Source organism: Elephas maximus, chromosome 1 (genome assembly GCF_024166365.1).
Source record: "Elephas maximus indicus isolate mEleMax1 chromosome 1, mEleMax1 primary haplotype, whole genome shotgun sequence".
In the NCBI taxonomy this organism is placed as follows: domain Eukaryota; kingdom Metazoa; phylum Chordata; class Mammalia; order Proboscidea; family Elephantidae; genus Elephas; species Elephas maximus.
Window position 1 is genome coordinate 45,231,983 of NC_064819.1, and position 21,613 is coordinate 45,253,595.

General features: G+C 36.3%; 1 protein-coding gene across 11 annotated transcripts in view; it reads left to right on the forward strand.

The window, feature by feature from the left end:
* Positions 1–20,942, forward strand: part of PRPF4B (pre-mRNA processing factor 4B) — a 45,548-nt gene extending 24,606 nt beyond the window's left edge. Inside the window, exons 6-18 of one of the 11 annotated variants that reach the window (XM_049869305.1) lie at positions 927–1,137; positions 3,910–3,983; positions 5,409–5,499; positions 7,385–7,532; positions 8,630–8,767; positions 9,427–9,580; positions 12,807–12,921; positions 13,492–13,643; positions 14,961–15,047; positions 16,210–16,950; positions 17,459–18,553; positions 18,867–18,912; positions 20,760–20,942. In XM_049869305.1, the coding sequence (XP_049725262.1) occupies positions 927–1,137; positions 3,910–3,983; positions 5,409–5,499; positions 7,385–7,532; positions 8,630–8,767; positions 9,427–9,580; positions 12,807–12,921; positions 13,492–13,643; positions 14,961–15,047; positions 16,210–16,413 (1,374 nt within the window). In that variant the 3' untranslated portion in view covers positions 16,414–16,950; positions 17,459–18,553; positions 18,867–18,912; positions 20,760–20,942. Of the gene's footprint in view, positions 1–926; positions 1,138–3,909; positions 3,984–5,408; positions 5,500–7,384; positions 7,533–8,629; positions 8,768–9,426; positions 9,581–12,806; positions 12,922–13,491; positions 13,644–14,960; positions 15,048–16,209; positions 16,951–17,458 lie in introns of all 11 variants that reach the window. The other 10 variants (XM_049871465.1, XM_049872198.1, XM_049867068.1 and 7 more) reach the window with 10 other exon arrangements.
* Positions 20,943–21,613: the final 671 nt, after the last annotated feature.

The window sequence follows — 21,613 nt, forward strand, 5'->3', positions numbered from 1 at the left end:
TTTGCTGCCTTGGAAGATTGTCAGTTCTTCCTGGCCATACTGAGGTAAAGCTATGGCCACTGGACCCTTTGTGGCCTGGCAGCCCCTGTAGAGTGACTTCTCTCATGATCATCAGAATTTTCTTAGAATGGGAAGCTGAGTGATGGAGTTAGAAGAGAGAATTATGGAAGGTTGAAAAATACATTTGGGTACTGTAAGATGGACAGCAGAAGAAAATACATAGCAAACCACAAATCAGGTGACAGTGTCACAGTGAAGGAGATAACTTGAATCAGCAGAGAGGAGTAGGGAAGGTAATATAAATAATAAGAAGACTTGTGGTTTGTGTCTTTACAAGGGCCCAGTGGGAATTCCCAAGGAAGCTTACATTTCTGGGACACTGATGAAATTGTTGATTAAACTGTTATCCCTGAAGACATGGCTGACTCCCTTTTGTTCTTGCCTGAGTCCACAATCCCTTATTTCCAACCCCTTGGGCCAGGTGTTCTTCAGAACCCAAAATTTTTTGAATTGTAGAAAGGTGATATGGCGCGTGTATGTGTATCACTTTATACCAGCAGTGAGGTTTGGAGCAGCTCCCCATAATCAAGCACATGAGTATTTCTGCTGTGAGGACATGTTAATATTCACACTGAGGGGGCTTAATAAGACTGTAAAAAGCCTCCCACCTGGGCAGGTTTTGCCACCTCATGCATGTTATACACCAAGCAAAGAAAAGGCTTGTTCAGACCTTTGTGGATTTTGGCATTACATATAAGGGATTGTGGATCTGATTCAACCCAAGGTATAAATACCTTTTTTTTTTTTTTTTTACATTATTCAATATTTATGTACTATTAACTTTTCAGTTCAGCAACTCTTAGCAAATTAATGTATCCAGATAGCATCCGATTGTATGAAAATAACATATTGGATTGTTATTTCAGAAGTATAAATACCTTGCTGAAGATAGTAATATGTCTGTGCCATCTGAGCCAAGCAGCCCCCAGAGCAGTACCCGTTCACGGTCTCCTTCTCCAGATGATATTTTGGAACGTGTAGCTGCTGACGTTAAGGAGTACGAACGAGAGAATGTTGATACATTTGAGGCCTCAGTAAAAGCCAAGCATAATCTCATGACAGTTGAACAGAATAATGGTAAGATTATTTTTGTTTTGACATTATTAGCGTGGTTTTCGCTGAATTTCTGTAACGTTATAATGAGAGACCTTATTTTGGGTTAAGGAAGAGCAGAAGATTAGGAATGTTGCTCCTGCTAATTATAATAATATTAAATGTATGTAATGAAAGCTGTCAGTGTTTTTCATACACGGTTCATATGTACTGGACAGTATGCTGAACTCAGGTAGTCATTACCATTTTACATTTTGCTGGAGTATTTTAAAGCAAATCTCAGCTGTGATTTCATCATACCCATAAATACTTCAGTTTTTTCTATATGAGATAAAGACTTTTTTAAAAAACATTTCTTATCATACTTAATAAAATTGATAATTTTTAAATGTCATCTAACGTCTATTCAGTTTGTTTGAATCAGAATCCAAAACAAGGTGTACACATTGCACTTGAGGTATATATCTGTAAGTCTCTCTTAGTCTTTAATAGCTTTTACTTCCATCCTTTTTTCTTTCCCCCTCGTGCCATTTGCTTAAGGATACCGGGTCATGTGTCCTATAAAATTTTCCACTGTGATTCTGATTGGCCATACTTTTTTGTCACTTAACTCATTTCCTCTCTCTCCAGTAACTCTTGCAAACTTTGAGGAATTGAATAGACTTAGGCTTAATTTTTTGGCAAGAACATTTCATAGGTGTGCTGTATACTTGCATCACATCTGGTGGCACATGGTCATTAGCTGTCCTATTTTTGTTGACATTAATGTTGATTCCGTGTTTAGATAGATGAACCGCATCTGTCCAGTCTAGAGCAGCCCTCCAGCTGTTCACCTCATGGTTTTAGCAGCCACTGATAGTCATTACTTAGCTCCATTATTTTGGGGGAGTCCAAAATGGGTTGATTTGTTTGTTTTTCTGTCTGTCTTTTTGAACTGTTAGCTGTAAATCATGAAAAAAGACATTTCTACATTTGATTACCCCAAAATATAGTTTGTATAGGAAAGGCAACATACATCCTGAGCTATTCCCCCTATCAACCAGTTTTTAGAATAGCATAGGGTTGGCGTCCTAGCAGTTTCCAGAGTTGACCAATGAATGAGATTTTGATTGCTGTTGGGATTTTTATTGTCTAGTATCATTATGTAGTTTATGGTGTTTCGAACTATTGCCATTATCTTTCTTGTTGAAGCTCAAATTGTTCTCTTGTCATCCAGGGTGGGGCAGGAGCCCCCTTAAGTTGGCTTCTAATATCTCTTTGACCCAGCCCCTTTATTAGTTTCTAGGACAGGGTCAGCATATTTTTTCTACAAAGGAGCAGTTAGTAGATATTTTAGGCTTATTTTCTCCGTTCCAACTGCTAAACTCTGCTGTCATAATGCAAAAGTAGCCTTAGACATATATTAGTGAATGAGTATGGCTGTGTTCCAGAAAAGCTATTTATGTACACTAAAATTTGAATTTTATGTACTTTTCATGTGTCACAAACTACTATTTTGATTTTGTTGTTGCATACATATGAAAATGTAAATCTAGCTAATTGGGCTGTACAAAAACAAGCTGTGGGCCAAGTTTGACAGCTCCAGTTCTAGCACAGTAAGATGTCACAGGCTCATCCCCTACATGTCTTGCCCCAGAACTAAAATCTGCCATTTCTCCACATAATCTGGTTCCACTTAATAGGAAATACCATTTAGAGGTCGTGATCTGGGCACGTAATGGTGCCCATTGTTTCTGCATCCTTTCAGTGGACAAAGCTAAGAAATACGTGCTTTTTCTGAAAAGGAAGAGCCCATACTAATACTGCCAATTCAAATTCTAGGTCATAGGTTATGTTCTTTGATTTTATATTTATATCTCTCGGAGTCCTTGGGTGGTACAGATGGTTAAGTGCTCGACTGCTAGCCACAAGGTTGGTGGTTCAAACCCACCCAGAGGTTGCCTCAGAAGACAGGTCTGGTGATCTGCTTCCAAAAAGTCACTGCCTTGAAAACCCCATGGGTCAGTTTACTGTGCATACATGGGGTCGCCGTAAGTCAGAATCAGTTGGATGGCAACTGAAAACAATAACATTAATACTGATTCATTGTAACTTTGAAACTTTTAGACACACACGTATCATTTTTATTGTCAATATTGTGTACTGAATGCAGTTTGAAATTACAGTTCTTTTTGTCCTTAGGGTATATATTCCAAAGTTTATAGTCACAATTTTGTTTTAAAGTCATTTGAAATAATTCTTGTGTGGTTATACCACCAATTTGATATATAGTTTTATTTATTTCTGTTTACTTTTGAGTTTTAGGATTTTTTTTAAATTATTAAAACATTTAGATGGTTCCAAAGTCAAAGCTATAAAACAAGGTACGTTTCACCAGTTTTGAAAGTTTTTGATGTATTTTTCGTGTGTGTGTTTTTGTATTTGTAGCCTACCTACAATACCTACAGAGAATAGCAGTCTATACATACTCCTAGCAGTCCAGTCTGAAATGATTTTCCACATTGCTACACCTGCTTAATAGGCTATTTTTTTTAGCTATTAGCATATTAGTTTAATGACTGATAGTGAATTTGTGTTTTTTAGGTCTTTAGATTTTCCATAATGCATCCTTTAGAAAAAGTGGATAATTGTATTTATCTTAATTGTTAGAAAGGGTTACTAAATTGAATATTAATCAAAAAAAACTTCTTACATGAAAGAAAAAACTTGAATTACTGTTAGTGATTTTTCCCGTTGAGTTGTTATTTTTGGTTTCATTTGTACCTGTTCATTTTTCGACTACTAACTTCTTTTAAGGTTCATCTCAGAAGAAGCTGTTGGCACCTGATATGTTTACAGAATCCGATGACATGTTCGCTGCATATTTTGATGTAAGTCATTTTAGAGTTATAAAAACACAACTATTAAACAGTAAATGGTTCAGAAAAAAATGTATCATAAACGTGTGTATTCATTTTCATTTAGAAAGCTAAAGTGAATGTTAACATTTGGACAGTCTGGGTGAAGAATATCTGAAACTCTGTACTAATTATGCAACTTCTATGTACAATTAATATCAACATTTTAAAAATTGAAGTCACTATGAGTATAGGAGAACAATTTGAGAACTTCATAAAAGTCACACATTAAACAACTTAAAAGGGTCTGTATTTTTAATTTATTCTCACATTCACAAACCACTTGTGTGTGTGTGTGTGTGTGTGTGTGTGTGTGTGTGTCTAGTAGTTATGTAAGATAAGGTGATGTGAATATCTTCCAGGCCTTAATAAGAACACTTTGGGCATCTATATCAAAAGGGATCAAGAGCTTAAGGATTTGGAGCCTAATAGAATTCATTGAAGAGTTGGAGAATTTTATAAGAAGTAAAATTAGAAATTTGGTCATGTAGCTTTTTCCTTAGAGATGTATTAATGTTTTTCTTGAAAAGTCTTAAACTATAAACATTCAAAAGTATGGGCCATTTTCATTATAAATTTAAGCGCACATGAGAAACGAGCCTTAGTTCGGGGAGGTGGGGAAGATAAACACATAACGGGGAAATTGAAAATGGGGTAGTATAAGCAGTCAGTGTCTTGGACCCTGAAGATGGTGTTAATTGATTCAAGTAGATATATCACCTGTATATATTTTGCAATCAAACACCAAAAAACAGATGGGTTAAGAAGTGATGAAATGATTACTGAACCAGTTAAAACACTCGCACCCATCATTTGCCTGTATGATGCTGAAGGATCTTCTAGGTACCATGGAGGCTGATGTGTAATAAAGGTTGATTAGAACTATCAGGTATTCTAAATTTTCAATTTTCCTCACAGAGTTAACTGAGGCAGGTAATATTTTATGCATATGTGGAAAGAAACATGTCTTCTGTGGACAGGGCAGGGAAAGAAATGGTGAAAATTGGTAAGGTAAAGAGTTGGACCCTAGTTTTCTAAACTTATAATTAACTGAGTGCCAGTCTAACTTTTATCCCAATCTGTCTATCAATAACTATGGAAAAGCAAACTTAGAGTTTTTAATTTCATTTATATTGTGTTAATTATACTCCTAAAAGCTTTTGAAAATAATTTGCTAGGGTTTTTTTCCCCCCGAGCATTGTTATGACAGAAGAGGCTTTGGTAATCGTGTCTCAGCTATGTCGCATTTACATAAATGATAATAGTAGTTCATCTAATTTTATAGAAAATACTGTTACTAAATTATAGCTGGTTTTGCCTTCTTTTAAAGCAAGTGCTATTAAGTGTCTGTCTAATTGATTAGTGCGTAGATAGCTCATGTTGCCTCCACAATTTCAGAGTGCTCGTCTTCGGGCTGCTGGCATTGGCAAAGATTTCAAAGAGAATCCCAACCTCAGGGACAACTGGACTGATGCAGAAGGCTATTATCGTAAGTACGCACTTAGTAACTTTACGGTTCTTTGTAATCCCTTGTAAAAGCCTGTTCTTGATGCAGTCTCACATCACTGGAGAACTCTGAAAAGTCACCCCATGGCTCCATCATTTAAAAACTGTGGCACCTCTCACAGCTGCATGAACCCGTGCATGTTCTAGGGAGCACCCCAAGAGCATCACAAATTAAAGTGAGGTAAAAACTTGATGTACTACTTAAATGTATTCAAAGTTATTTTCAGCCATGAGATAATCTTCCAGAATAAAGGGGTACCTCACTTGCATGTCTTGATCTGAAACCAAGAAAAACAACACTCGAGGACTTGGGATGCCAGTCACACAGTTTTTGTCATGTAGGACTACAACCGGAAATGCTGCGTTGAGCAGATTCTTTCCCTACTCAGTGTTAAAATCATCAGCAGGTGATAAAGCCAAACCCTTTACCATTGAGTCTAGCAGTAGAATTGCCCCACAGGGTTTTCAAGGCTGCAAATCTTCATGGAAGCAGACTGCCACATCTTTCTCCTGTGGAGCAGCTGGTGGGTTCAAACCACTGACTTTTCAATTAATAGGTGTCTTGGCATCTAGTGCTGCTGTAACAAATACCACAGGTGGATGGCTTTAACAAAGAGAAGTTTATTCTCTCACAGTCCGGTAGGCTAGAAGTTCAAATTCAGGGCACTGGCTCCAGGGGAAGGCTTTCTCTCTCTGTCAGCTCTGGAGGAAGGTCTTTGTGATGCATCAGTCTTCCCTTGGTCTGGGAGCATCTCAGCTCAGGAACCTCAGGTCCAAAGGACACACTTTGTTCCTGGCACTGCTTTCTTAGTGGTACAAGGTCCCCATGTCTCTCTGCTCGCTTCTCTGTTTTATATCTCAAAAGAGTTTGGCTTAAGACACTATCTAATCTTGTAGATTTCATCAGTATAACTGCCACTAATCCATCTCGTTACATCATAGTGATAGGATTTATAACACATAGGGAAATTACATCAGATGACAAAATGGTAGAGAATCATACAAATCTGGGAATCGTGGCCTAGCCAAGTTGACAGATATTTTGGGAGGTGCACAGTTCAATCCATGACAGTAGGCAAGTGCTTAACCACTGCGCCACAAGTGCAGTTGATAGAACAGCCGAAACTCTTCATGTAATGATGTGAAGTTTGGCATGCAACTTCTGACCACATATGGAGTGTGTGGCCAGTGGCATTATGGTTTCCATTCTCTGTTGTATCTAGGAGACTAGGCTTATAGTGACACTTTTTTTTTTTTTTTGGTGCTTTAGGTGGAAGTTTATAGCTCAAGTCAATTTCTCATTGAAAAATTTACACGTTTTGTGCCATTGAGTACAGTTCCTACAATGTGACAACATGCTCCCCCTTTCCACCCCCAGTTTCCTGTGTCTTTTCATCCAGTTTCTGTCCCCTCCTGCCTTCTTACCCTGCTTTTGGACAGGAGCTGCCCATTTGGTCTTGTATATTTGATTGAACCAAGAAGCATGTTTTTCACATGTTATTTTTGTTTTATAGGCCTGTCTAATCATTGTCTGAAGAATGGGCTTCAAGAATGGTTTCACTTCTGGGCTAACAGCATCCAGGGGCCATAGTTTTGGGGGTTCCTCTGCTCTCTGTCAGACCATTAAGTCTGGTCTTTTTATGTGAATTTGAATTCCGTTCTGCAGTTTTCTCCTGCTCTGTTCAGGACACTGTTGTTTTCTCTGTCAAGGTGGTCATTGGTGGTACCCAGGCACTATCTCGTTCTGCTTTCGGGCTGGTGGTGCACTGTGTTTTCGTACTTTCTAATTTATTATGTATATCTCATGGTTTTGTTTAGTAACCTGATTTTATTATGGTAAAGTTCTAATTTTTTAATTTACTTTTTAGGTGTGAACATAGGTGAAGTCCTTGATAAGCGTTACAATGTGTATGGCTACACGGGTCAAGGTGTATTCAGTAATGTTGTACGAGCCAGAGATAATGCAAGAGCCAACCAGGAAGTGGCTGTGAAGATCATCAGGAACAACGAGCTCATGTACGTTTACAGTAGATGTGATGAGTCTTTGGTAACGCACGTATTCACAGATGAACCTGTTTTCACATGCCATTTCACATATACTTTTAAAAGTGTAACACAATCTGCAAAACAAGTATTGTGGTTACAAAGTGACAAACTTTTTTTTTGAATGTGGATTTTTTATTTATAGCCTTGTGTTAAATATGTAAAGTTCTAGAACCATAGGCCGATTGTATTTAGTTCATCTCAGTACTTCTGTGTGCAGAGTACTGCATTAGGCACTAATATGAGTAGACTCCATTCCTTCTACTGCCTGTTGTATGGCCATTTTTTGCTGTGAATGTCTTAAGACCGGAGGTGAGAAATGAAAAAAATCACATTGATTAGCTGTCACTGAACATATAGCTGATTCATCAGATAGTGACGGGTATTATTTGTGTCTCTCATTTATTCCTTGCCTTTTTCTCTAATAGAGTAGGTAATTGCCTAAGCTTTAATGTACAATCTGTGCCACACAGTGAACTGGAGTTAGAGTCAGCTTCCCTCTGATCTGAAAAGCTAGCTAGCAGTGCTGTGGATCTTGGCTGAGGCCTTAGGCATCCCATGCTTAGAAAGTTTGTGTCTTTGAATGGTAAGCTCCAACTTCTTTTTCTAGATGCCAACTTTAAAATGTAGATAATTGAAAATTATAAACAGAATTTCAAAGAATATCTGAGTATTAGAATTTGTTAAGATATATCCATCATTAGATCCTTAAAGGAACTGAGACTAGTATAGCATGTAGTTCCATTTTTATTAAGAAATAATTACATCACAGTGTTTTATTATATTACAATGTACAGATTCGTTTCAAACAAGGTAGATTTGTTCTTCACTCTTTCTGTTTTACTAAGTGATTATTTTGGAAAATAACTCCATCCATGAAAATGATATTTGGCTAAATATCAAATATTATGTGAACGATACATAGACATGTCATCCCTCAACAGATAAGTTCTTGAAAATACATGAAATACTTAACACAAGTCAGACTGGGACTGTCAAATATATATTATTTGATTTTCCTGAATTCTGCATATATTCAATTTTGACCTAATTTTTCCTTTTTATTTCAGGCAAAAAACTGGTTTAAAAGAACTCGAGTTCTTAAAAAAACTTAATGATGCTGATCCTGATGACAAGTTTCATTGTTTGCGACTCTTTAGACACTTTTATCACAAACAGCATCTCTGTCTCGTATTTGAGCCTCTCAGGTACATTGTCAAAACGTGCATATTAAACTGAGGAGTTCATGTCTTCACCCTTACCGACCTCGTTTTGGAAAAATGCCGTGACAGATTTGCAGGATATTTGACTTTGTTTTTTTTTTTAAGCAGCGCTAGTTATTGTTTTTTAACTGTTAGTTAGAACTTCTTGGAATTCATTAATGTGTAAACCTTAATTGACTGCATACTCTGCACCAGGAACTAATCTCATGTAACCTACAGGTCAACAGAGAGATTCTTTGAGATTTAAATACTTCAGGGAAGGGTTAAGCCAGGATGTAAAGAAATGGGACTGGTGCGGACAGAAATAGGATTTTGATCTTCAGTGTATGGCTTCATTGTTGTGCCTTCAAACGTAAACCCATTCTAAAGTCAAAATAGAAATTTTTTCATGCATATCTTCCATTCTGTTAATTTTGAAAATTGGGTTTTATTGGAAAATCCTGTTTGGATATGTACACGCAGCTCCATATGCTCTTGTTTCAGTGTAATAATTGATCAAACTTTGGGGGAAGTTTTCAAACAGGACATTTTTATTATAAAATGTATTTTGGTCTTGACTTTATGCATGAACATGTTTTTACCTTTTGTATTTCCATATTGCATTCTAACCTGTAATTTCACTTTTTTTCCATCTCTCCAAAAAGTATGAATTTACGAGAGGTATTAAAAAAATATGGTAAGGATGTTGGTCTTCACATTAAAGCAGTAAGATCCTATAGTCAGCAGTTGTTCTTGGCATTGAAACTCCTTAAAAGATGCAATATCTTGCATGCAGATATCAAGCCAGACAATATCCTGGTAAGTCAAACAGCTACACTACCGTATATATCCGTATCCCTTCTTTCTAGCAGTGTGGTTGTTAACGATATAAATGACATCTTAAAAGCATAATTTAGTATACTAGTTGACCAGTACTGAATGACTTTGCCAGTTTTTACTTTTTTGGAAATTCAGGTATGTGATTTTATAAAAAAAAAAAAAAAAAGTATGCAGAAAGAGGAAATAGGCTATTATCCCAGTTTTTTCATTTGATTGTTGGATTTGCAGTACTCACAGACTGCCAAAGAGTGCTTTAATACAGTAATGAGAGACTTCCTCTGATATCTAAAAATGTGCTGCACATGTTACTGGTTTGAAATTAAGGAGTATTCTCTATCCTTGTTCTCTTATTTTATAGATTGAGAGTTGGGGAGATTTAATAGAATTACCTTTCTTAAGCAGATGTTTGAAGGTGTCCCAGAGTAACTCTTTGGTTTATTTATTGGTGTAGGAGCTTTGGCTTCTGGGGATCCAAACACAGTGAAACTCAGCGTGGTTAGGTATTATATTGAAAGGCATCCCTTTTAATGTCTTGACTTTTCCTACTAATGACTTCTGGTCTAATAACATGCAGATTTCACGGGTTTGTGTTTTTAAAATCTGAAAATCTGCATCACATATTATCACAGTAGAGTGACTAATGTGCACTCGTGCGTGGGCACCCCCCTTTAGCCCCAGTGTATCATGGCTCTGCCCTGTGCTGTTCACTGTTGGGGGAGTGCTCACAATTTGGAGAATTCCTAACTTACCTGCCAGTAACATATTCCACATTTTGTTATATCTTGCTCTAAAAGTTCGTTGGAAACCCTGGTGGTATTGTGCTTAAGAGCTATGGCTGCTAACCAAAAAGTTGGCAGTTAGAATCTACCAGGTGCTCCTTGGAAACCCTGTGGGACAGTTCTACTCTGTAGGGTCACTGAGTCAGGATCGGCTTGACAGCAGTGGGTTTGTTTTTTTTCTTTGGAAAGGGTTACTATGAGTCCAGAATCGACTCGACGGCAGTGAGTTTGGTTTTGGTTGGTTAATGGGTACCTTATGTCAACTCTCATACAATTAATGCCTGTGAGAGACCTTTGGAAAAGGCCGAGTACGTATGTAAGGTGCCCTTTATTGTGAACTGTTTGGGCTGTGACAAAATAGGTTGTGATCTCAATTAAAGCTTGATAAGGACTTTATCAAGAATATGTAGCTCCTAGCTCAGGTTTGCTTTTCTTTTTTAATGTCTTAAAAATATTTCTTCTGGACTACCACATTAATAATGAAGCACATTATTTTCATATATTTTGTCTTAGTTTATATTGTATGTCAATTATAACTTGGGGATAGAGGAGATCAGTAATTACAGTGAAATGGTAGGTACATTGTAAATGAATTACAGCATTGCCAAGTCAACTTCATAGTCGATTTTTACCTTAGCTTTTTCTTTTTCTTTAATTATTTTCTTTAATTGTGAAATGTATCATCCATACTGAAGAATGTATAAAACATACAACAACTTAAAAAGTAATTAATTATACAGTGGACGTAAAACCTGCGAAAGCCGGAACCTGTGTAAGGCAGAAACCTGTCAGAGAATGAAAACTCAAGTATTTCTCTTAATAGAGAGAGATAGAAAAGTGGTAAGCTGCACCCTGTCAAAGGCGGGACACTGGCGAGGCCCAGACAAGTCAAGGCAGTCCCACTGAGTGCCAGTTCTCACAGGTTTCACTGTAGAGAAGCTCCTGTTTTGGAACTTCATTTGTCATTGAGTTAATCCTAAACTAGTACAGGTTTTTACATGGATTTCAGAAATTCTAGGTTTTTCCTACTTCTTGAGGAAGAAATAAATACACCTCAGAGACCACATAAAGGCGATTTTTGTTAATGGAAATCCAAAGCATTTTGCCCATGATTTCAGCCAACTGGCAGGAACAGCACGTTCGTTATGGAGGGAATAGATGTCACAAACTAAAGTGCATACGAGTGTGGGTACTCTGCTATTATTTAAGACATTTTAATCAGGCCACAGAGATTCTAATTTTAAAATGGTCTTTAGTTTTCTCTGGGTATTGAAACTACCCATCTTTTAGTAGCTGAATGCGACTTATGCTTCAAAACATTTTTAAAAAAGTACTTTTCCATTTTCAGATAACTCCTGATCCCAAAAATAAAGAGAATGGTTATTGATGTGTTAGTTAAAAATAATTGTTTCTGTTACTATCATAATCCTGTGGCTGTCATCTGTATTAGACCAGTGACCAGTGTGTAATACTGGCCAAGCTTCATGCTATCCCAATAGAGAACGCTTAGGTCTATTTTAAGTGATCTGTTTTATTTGGGGTGGGAATAGTAGGCCAAGTTCAAGTCCCAACTCGAAATTTGTGTGTGTCTTTTTTGAAGGGGGGAAGGGACTCTGGAATATGAATTGTCTTCACTTGTTAATCGTGAACATTCCTCTGACTCATGAGTGGCAGCAGTCATGGGAGCACCTCCAGCCTTTCTCAGCAGATGTCACTGTCACTGTGTATGTTGATGTACTTACCAAGGAAAAGGGAAACAATTGACTAATATAGAGATCATATTTATCAAGTTTACCAAATATATTTAACATTTTCTTGGCTAATACCTTCTTTATATTTAAGGGACTTTAGTACTTTTTTTTTTTTTTTTAAGTACTTTTTAGACTTGAAGTGATTGCTAAATTTGGGATGGTTTAGCAGCTTCAAATGAAGAGAATGTTTTTATTTGGTCTTTGTGGAAATTTAACCTGAATCATCCTTCTGATTTCATTGCCATCATAAATTCTGGCAACTGAAAGTTAAGTTTGATCTCTTCATTTAATGAAATGTATTCATGTTCCCTTAAATAGTAACTTGACTGTATTCAGGTATTTTGGGGTTTTTTTAAAGAGGCTTTGCTTCGTGAGATTTTTCTCTCCCCACCCTTTTTAAAAATGGTGTTTGTTCAAATTAAATGAATTTGGCGTTGCCCCACATTCCCTTACTGAAAAGTTTTTTTTTATGTACTCATTGTAGTCAAATATTTGATAGCTCCTCTCATTTTTTATGATTAGGAAATCGACCTAAAAATAGAAGAAGAATATTAAAATGAGTGGTTTTGTTCTCAGTATTGGAGTTTGTATAGCTTCTCAAAGCCAGTTATTTTTATTATGTGTCTTAACCCTTAGGTTGAATTAAGTTTCCTTGAAATTTAATTTGTTTTGCAGGTTAATGAATCAAAAACTATTTTAAAGCTTTGCGATTTTGGGTCAGCATCACATGTTGCAGATAACGACATAACGCCGTATCTTGTCAGTAGATTTTATCGTGCTCCTGAAATCAGTAAGTGTCTTCAGGTGTTTTTTGATCTAGGCTATGGTATGCAGTGAAAACAGCACATTTAATTTCCAGGTTCTGTTTTCCATCACACCTCAGCAGCTGCGTGGCTCATTCATGAGGAGGGAACTGTAGCAAGTTCATCCCCCTCTGTTGGCATGGTGGTGGTTGTGACAGGAGTCTTGATCATGTCAGGCAAGACTAGCAAAACAATTGTGGAAAGAATTCAACTTTAGAAGACTGCTCTTGATTATTCAGGGTCTGATTATCAAACTTGTGAATTACAGGGGACCTTTATTTCTTTCTCTTCCTTTTGCCCTTTTGAGGCTGATTAGCACCTCCACCAAAGGTGAAATGGAAAAGGAAGAGATACACATTTTCTTAGTTTTGCCACATTAGTTTACCCCATTTTTTAAGATTTTGAAGGGTCTCTGTTAAGGGAAAAGGCCATGAAACTAGTTGTCAGACTGCTGTGGTATTAATATTGCGGTTATAGTCCAAGCTCCCCTATTAATGGAAATAAAAATTAATGGTTGATTATTGTGCTCATGTATTAAAACTTCATTTTGTTTTCAGTTATAGGTAAAAGCTATGACTACGGCATAGATATGTGGTCTGTAGGTTGTACCTTATATGAACTTTATACCGGAAAAATCTTATTTCCTGGCAAAACCAATAACCATATGTTGAAGCTCGCCATGGATCTCAAAGGAAAGATGCCAAATAAGGTAGGACATTAGTACAAGCTTGTTTTTTCCATGGTCTTAGTAGTAATTTCTTATAGACTAATGGACTGCTGACACTTAACTCTGATGGCTATAAAACAAAAATTGAGAGGCAGGTAGATGGTTATTGTGATTCCTTAGGTCCTTTCCCATTTCTAGTCTCATAATTAATGGTTATAATCAGCCAAGAGCTAAGAGGATAACTAAAGAACTCTTTTTTCCTTTTCCCTCTTAAGTCTACCCTTCGTGTTTTTCTTCATTCTCTAGCCTCTTGAATTAAGCAGGAGGGCAGCCCCCTGTGGTTTAGGAGAGAATTGGTTAGCATACATTTGTTAAGCATCATAACATAACTATTTGATATCTCTGTCCCACTTCTTCCATTTATTGCCCTTCAGTGCTGGGCAGAGAAGCAGCAATATTCTTGGGAATACAACTGGAACTGGTAAGAGTACCAGACACCCCTGGGAGATAGCATGAAAAAGATGCAGATGAGGTTATTTAAATGTAAACTAGTGCCTACTGATCAGAATGAATGGCTGATTTTGTAAGAGGAACTTGATGGCAGTCAGTTTATTAAAGTTTAGAGGTTATTTGGGAAGGGAAGGTACAAAGAAAATTCATTTGATAAGACGTCTTTCTTAGAAATCCACCCTTAATACTTTAGCTGTAATATCAGTTTCTCGTGTGTCTAACGTGAAGCAGGAACTTTTGGCTTTATAAAAATGTCTGAAGGCCGTATCTTAGATTTTTAAGATTTCGGTTTATTTGCTGAATTTCTGAGAGATTTTTCTCCCTGTAGGTCAGAAGCTATTATGGATTTTAGATACTGTTCAAATTCTGTTAGGTTGGATTTGTTTAGAATTAGTTACACTGAATTTAGTTCTGTTGTTACTTGTTTTAATTGGGTTTAGCCTGTACTGTATTAGCACTCTTAGAACATGATGTGCAAAATGCCATTCGGCTTCCTAACTGCCAAGAGAAAAGGCTCCAATTGTCTGATATCTTCCCTGTCTTAAGAACAAATGATTTTAAGTCTTTGTTTAATCCCAAATTTTGAATAATGAAACCAAAACTTGATATGCAAATTAGATTAGGTCACTGCCTGAAAAAATATAATTTCATGTTAAGTAGTTTAGGTGCAACATTCGTTTTAGCATTTTCAAAGATACTGATAAACTCTTGAGAGCAAGGAAATCTGAGCTCATTTCCAAATAAGAAACAAATCCAGAGAGATTAAATAATTTGCATGACTTGTTATGTATTGTTTTAGGCCATTGTTTTCATAATAGTTGAAAACCCAAAGTTTTTTTTCCCCTTTAGATGATTCGAAAAGGCGTATTCAAAGACCAACATTTTGATCAAAATCTCAACTTCATGTACATAGAAGTTGATAAAGTAACAGAGAGGGTAAGTCTCTTTTAATTGTTATATCTTACTGTTAATGAATTGAGTACTGGGTGGTACTAGGAGCTATGCATATTTATTTTTTAAATAACATTAAAAATAATTCTTTTTCTGCTGTTGGCCAACTCTTGGATAAAACACCATATTATGGAAAAGATTAAGGGATTTTTAAATGCTTTTCTAGTATAATGAGTTTGTTTTTATCGTAGGTGACATCTAGCATCCATCGTCTGTCGTTTGGATCACTTTCTTGGTCTTAACACCTTCTGTGAGCACTCATACTAGAGTGACCTTCCTGGAAACAAATCTGTTCATGTTACTCTCTCTATTTAAAAACCCTTCATTAGCTCCTTATTCCCTGTAAGATAATATTTAAGTTTTTCAAATTAAGTCCTCCATGATAGGAACTCTGCCTTTTTCAACAATTTTCTCTCTCTGCACAGTATTTCATAAAGCCCATAGTCCATGCCTGGCCGTTATCTAAGGACCATGCTGTTTTAAACCTCTGTGTCTGCTCCCAGACCTCCCTGTACTCGTAATTCATCTCCTATACTAATTCCTTTAAAAAATCTCAACTTCAAGTCTTCTCTGAAATACTGAGTTCTGTATGTGCCTTTCTAAAACTTCTAGGATGAAGTAATGACTTCCTTATTTTCCTCCTTATTTTATGGTTTCCTAACTTTGTCAGAGCAGTTAACATGCCATTGTATTGTCCTTTTACATGTCTGTCTCTTAACTGGACTGCAATCTCCTTCAGGGTAGGAAAAGTCCAGTTCAAACAGCAAATGGCTACTATTAAGTAGTTTAATGTTTTAACTATTTTTTCTTAATATCATAGAATTATTTTCTGTTATCGTTGTGATCTTTTTTATAAAATTAAGTTCTAGAATGATCTTTAAAAAAAAAAACTGTCATAGAAATTGATGTATGTTTTGCTGTGTATATCTTCTCCGAAATAAAAAGAAGAAAATGCTTATAGCTAACGGGGTTGACTTTGTCCATTGAAGTGTTTTTAGCGCTTCTTGAAAAGATGTAGAGGGCACAGCAAGCCATGTACAAGTTTTAAATGAGTAGGTGATAAACACACATATATTCTTAATATAGACCCAAAAGTCCGATATTTTAGTATCTTATTTAGAGGTGTATTTTTAAAAATTATTTTTAGGAGAAAGTTACTGTCATGAGTACCATTAATCCAACTAAGGACCTATTGGCTGATTTGATTGGGTGCCAGCGACTTCCTGAAGACCAACGCAAAAAAGTGCACCAGCTAAAGGACTTGTTGGACCAGATCCTAATGTTGGACCCAGCTAAACGAATTAGCATCAACCAGGCCCTACAGCATGCCTTCATCCAGGAAAAAATTTAAACCAGATGAAGAAGCTCTAAGGGTTTGAGTAATTAAATACAAAGACTGAAGAGATGTCACAGCAGTTTATTAATGTATATAAACTTATAAATATTTCTCCAGCAAATTTGAGGAAGCATGATATATTTGAATTAACACCAAGGGTGATATTTCTTTTAGAAATGTTAGATAATCTGTTGCGTGTCTTATGTGAAATTTCACCGTAGAACTGTTTTAGTTGCCAAGACTGCTCAGAATTACAGTCCTAATGTATATGATTGCAGTTCACATCAAGACAAAAGCATCTGTTATAAAATGAGTAGTAATACTGGGTGGTTGCTTTGTTTTTAGCAGACTTGGCTTCAGTTTGGTCTTCAGATAAAATGGCCAGCATAAATGCTGTTTATATTCACGTTTTCCTAGGTTTGTGTGTGCAGGCCACAGCAGCATGCCCTTGGTGTAGTCAGTGCCGAAAGGGGTCTGTTCCTTCTTGAGCCTGCCTGCAGGGATGGTCTCCTCTTTTAAAGCAGGTTGTGTACAACATTCAGTACACTGAAGGTAAGCTAAACCATCAACATCACTGGTGTTTTAAAATGTTATTTTATTGGAACGATTGACAAATGAGGGATATTAGTTTTGTGACAGAATTCCCTGCATGTGTGATAACCGATCTTGTTTTATTTTTTGGCATTGCAACTGTGGCATAGTTACAATTTCTGTTCTCTTCATCACATTTAAAATTTGGAGAGTATGCTCTTGATGGATAGAACACCTTCAGTGTACTGTTTCTTATTAACTTTAATTTTTTTTAATCAACTTGCTATAGACTTTATATACATTTTGTTAAATACAGTTCCTAGAGACATAGAAACCAGGCGTAGTTTTCATTTACTAATTTCAGATGTTGAGGCCTACTTCTGAAAGTCCTCATATTTAAAGCTTAGACAACATAATGAAATTTTTAACTATTTGTATGTCATTTTGAAAGTGTACTGCTTTATGGTAAAAGTGTTTTTCATTTGTTCATTGTTTTCATTATTTGTGATCATGTTGTCTTTCAATACAGGCATAAACCTTCCACTCTTGAACAAAGCAGCTGCTTTTTAAAAGCGGTAATTGCTTCTTTACCTTTTATTTCTTTTGTAAATGAAGCTTTTCTTTAAGAATGTGACTTTAAAGTGTTGTCTATTGCATAAAACAGTTGACACTCACTTATTGTAAAGTGAAGATTGTTCTACTGCATGTAAAGTGGACCATGCAGACTTCTGTATGTTTTCAGGATGCATCATTAGATAATAAAGTCTTTTGTCAACAAGGCATTTGTAGCCATTTTTAAAAGTTTTTGTCTTCAGTGCTGGTAAGTCAGGTAAACCTTAAATAGTTAAAAGCAACCTTTCATTTTTCCTGTAAGTCTTTAATTAAAAGTACTTATTTGTTAAAAATGTAAACCTAGTGAAAAGTTTTATCATTTTATTAGTAATAATGATACTAATTATATCCCAAAAAGCCCTACAAGTATTGTCAGCTTTCAGTGTAGTGAGATTATTCCTGTAGGTTATGGGGTATAATTCAGGATTTAACTAATGTTTCTGCTATTTTCTCACTTTTCCTTTTGATGGTGCGGAAAGAGAAAAAGGAAAACGGGGCACAGGCCATTCAACGCCTTCTCCAAGGGGTCTGATTTGCTGAGACACCAGCTTCACCTTCTTTACAAGGTTATTTCTGACAGCATGTGTAGATAAACATTTAGCAACAATTTAAAACAAAATCATGTAAATCAGCTTGGTTTTGCAGCACAGAGGAGTTAGCATTTTTAACATGGTAGGAGAGAGATTTCAGAAGTGTATGTAGTCTTTTTGTTAAAATTACTGCTTGCCTCCCTGAGGAATGTAGAAAAAATCAGATTTTAGGGGTTTCAATCATACTTTTAAATTGTAAATGGGATTTTTTTATTCACCCAGGCACCTAATTACAACAAGCATGCACATTTTGGTGCATTCAAGAATGGAAAATCAGAATAGCAGCATTCTTCTGGTGGGTTTTGCTCCATTTAAAGCCATGAAATGAACTGCAGCCAGGAAGGTGATAGATGGGATAATGTGCCACCTATGAACCTGCAGCCCGTCTCCTCATGGTTTAGACTTACTAAAATCAATACCAGGTGATTTTCCCCTTCAAGTAGAGTGAAGCCTTCTAAATAAGGCATCACGAGTGCAGCTTTTCCACCTGAATAAATGGGTAGTGATTTTTCCCACCATTACTTATTTGGTGATAACATGCTGCATATTCGAGTCTTTTGGAGTTATTACCACATGAAATAAGCATTGTGATGCTTCTGATGATTTTCATGGCTTCATTTTATATAATTGTTAAGTAATTTAACTTCTACTAGAAACAGTTCGTCTTATGCCTTCAAAACTATTACAAATTCTTTAAAAAACAAAGTTGCTTGTTACTTGTTCTTTGTGTTTTAGGTGCAGCTCAGTGGAGGATGACGACAACCAGAAGACATGAGCTAAGGTTTCTGTCCTATAAAAGATTAACAAATAAAAAAGAACTCCATTTAATTTTTGTCTTAATTTTTTCATTTTCAGCATTATGATTTGGGTTTCATTAATGTTTGGTACTTAGAATAATAGTGCTTTCGTGGTGTTCATCTGTAAAGTGCTCATTTGTCAGGCTTCCTTGCCTCTCCTGCCTTCCCCCCCGACCCCCCCAAAAAAGTACTTGTCACATTGAGTGATTTTATAAAAAACTCTGAGTGGTGAGATCCCACATAACACATGGTGGTTGAAATTGGTTTTAAGGATTATTAGAAAACAGCAACTGCCAAAATTGCATACATCTAAAAGTCATCTGCAACCTTAGGTGTCTTCTATCTTTAGCTTACCATTTAGGAACATTTGTAACAATTGCTTCAGTCCTGGTCTTAACAGACAAAATATCCTGAGCCATGGTCAGTTGTTCTTAAGGAAAGTGAGGAAGATGATGGTCTGTAGATCTTTGGTATTCTCAAATCTAGCCTCCCTAAATTTATCTATTTGAAAGGAACCCTGTAGACAGCCCCTAACTTTATTAGAATATGTAATTTTGCTAAGGTATAAGTTTGGAACTCTGCAAGACCTCTGTTAGATTGAGGTGAGTGAGCTGTTTTTAACAAGCCTGCATTCATATTTCAGGGTAGCTATATAGTTTTCAGATACAAGTATCTCGTGAAGTTTTGCTTTAGGATTACATTTTTGTCAAAGCTTATGTAAAGTGACTATCAGGCTTGAGGATTCTTAAAAGCCTAAGGACATAGCCCTCAAAAAGATCGTATTATTTCCACTTTTCAGGGAACAGCTGAGGTCAGAAAGCATGTACTGTTAAAACACTCTGTTCCCTGAGTAGACTTCACTCTTAACAGCTCCTCAGAAATGAGGTTGGAATTGTCCAGTTTTGAAGGGGAGCATCTTGTCATAAATTTTAAGACCCTCTCTGTGTTTGTTTCCACCTTTAAGTCCTTGGTAACGTCCTGCTGCTTCACTCCCCAATGGCTATCTCATTTCACTCTTATCAAAATAATTTCATGTTTTAAAGTAATATAATTTTTATCTTACTTGCCATTGTAATTACCACTTTTTTCCTAACAATAACACACAGGCTATATTGATAATACAGACAGATATATATAATGTTATAGGGTTTGTGGTACCCACTACCCATTGCCAGCAAGTCGATTCCGACTCAGCGACACTATAGGGCAGAGTAGAACTGCCCCGTAGAGTTTTCAAGGAGCGGCTGGTGGATTCGAACTGCCGACCTTTTGGTTAGCAGCCGTAGCTCTTAACCACTGCGCCACCAGGGCTGCAGGGTATGTGGTAGAGGTAGTGAAATGTAATGTTCTCAGATTGGTTTCATTTTTGCATTCTTCCTACTATGCCTTCCCTGTGCTTTATCATCATTTGTAAGCAGAACTGTAGCTGTGTAGGTACAGATAAAACCTTTGAAATGAAATAAAGGAATTCTTTTACTAAAATTTTAGCCCAAGAGTTAAGAATGTCCTTTCAAATGTTGGAGATGGGGAAAAAGCCAGATAGTCAAATATGTAATTTCCCTCCTTTAGTTATAAAGACATTGTTAAAAACAGGCTTCCTAAATGTTTATTTCTGTTTTCATAGTACCTTAGTTTCCAGCGTATATTCTACATGAATCTTATCAGTGCGCCTTCTAGATGGAATGCCCGCTGTAGAAATGTTCACTACAAACTATCATTCATGGTTTTTACGTGTCAATGATATGTACACTAAATTGACATAAAAAATGTTTGGCAGTTATTTTGATATCATATGGTATCTTTTTCTTAATGTTTCTTCTTCTGTATGTAGGGTAAGGGACTGTTCTCCTGATGAACCTTTCCATTTAGTGATCAAGACGTGGAAGCTGATCTCTGAGATGCTCACTGTGTATCCTAATTGGTGGTGGTATCATTGGAATTGTAACTTGCATTTAGCAGCACATGTTCCCAGTCAACTTATTGGGAAACTTAATAAAATATGTCTCTTACTGCCGTTTTGTCTCCTGGTTTTTCCTTTGCTGGAGTTGGGTATTTTTACACTTAGTTTTACATTAAAACAATATTTCTGCATAGATGAAAAGTTTGGGGGGCAGTGAGTCTAATGGGTGAAGCAACTAGAGCAGAAATAATGAGAATGTTGACACAATGTGAAGAATGTAACCAATGTCACTGAACAAAATGTGTAGAAAATTGTTAAGTGAGAGCATGTTTTGCATGTTTTTTACTTTGTATATATTTTCACCAAAAATTAAATATAACTTTAAGAATAAAAACCTCTAAAAAAAAAAAACAGTGAGAAATGATTTGGCTTCTTAAAAACTCGTCCAAAATTTACAACACATCAGGTAGTAACTTGAGAGAGAAGTTGAGGATAATTTGAGTTTATACAAATTGACCCTTTGAAATGGAGTTACAACTCAATAAGGAACTTAAAAAACAAACTATTAAGAGATCAAATATTGAATTTTTTTCAGATCTTAGATACTCTGTTTAAGTTCAGTTACCTCTTTTGTCTACAGTCCAAGAATTACATATAAACAGGAACCATGGAAATACTTAGGAAGAGGTGTGTTTTAGTAACTTTTTAAAAAGTCATATAAAATTAGGCTATTTCTGTCTTCAACTGTCCATTTAAACAATGTCTGTTGAGCTTGTTACCAAAAA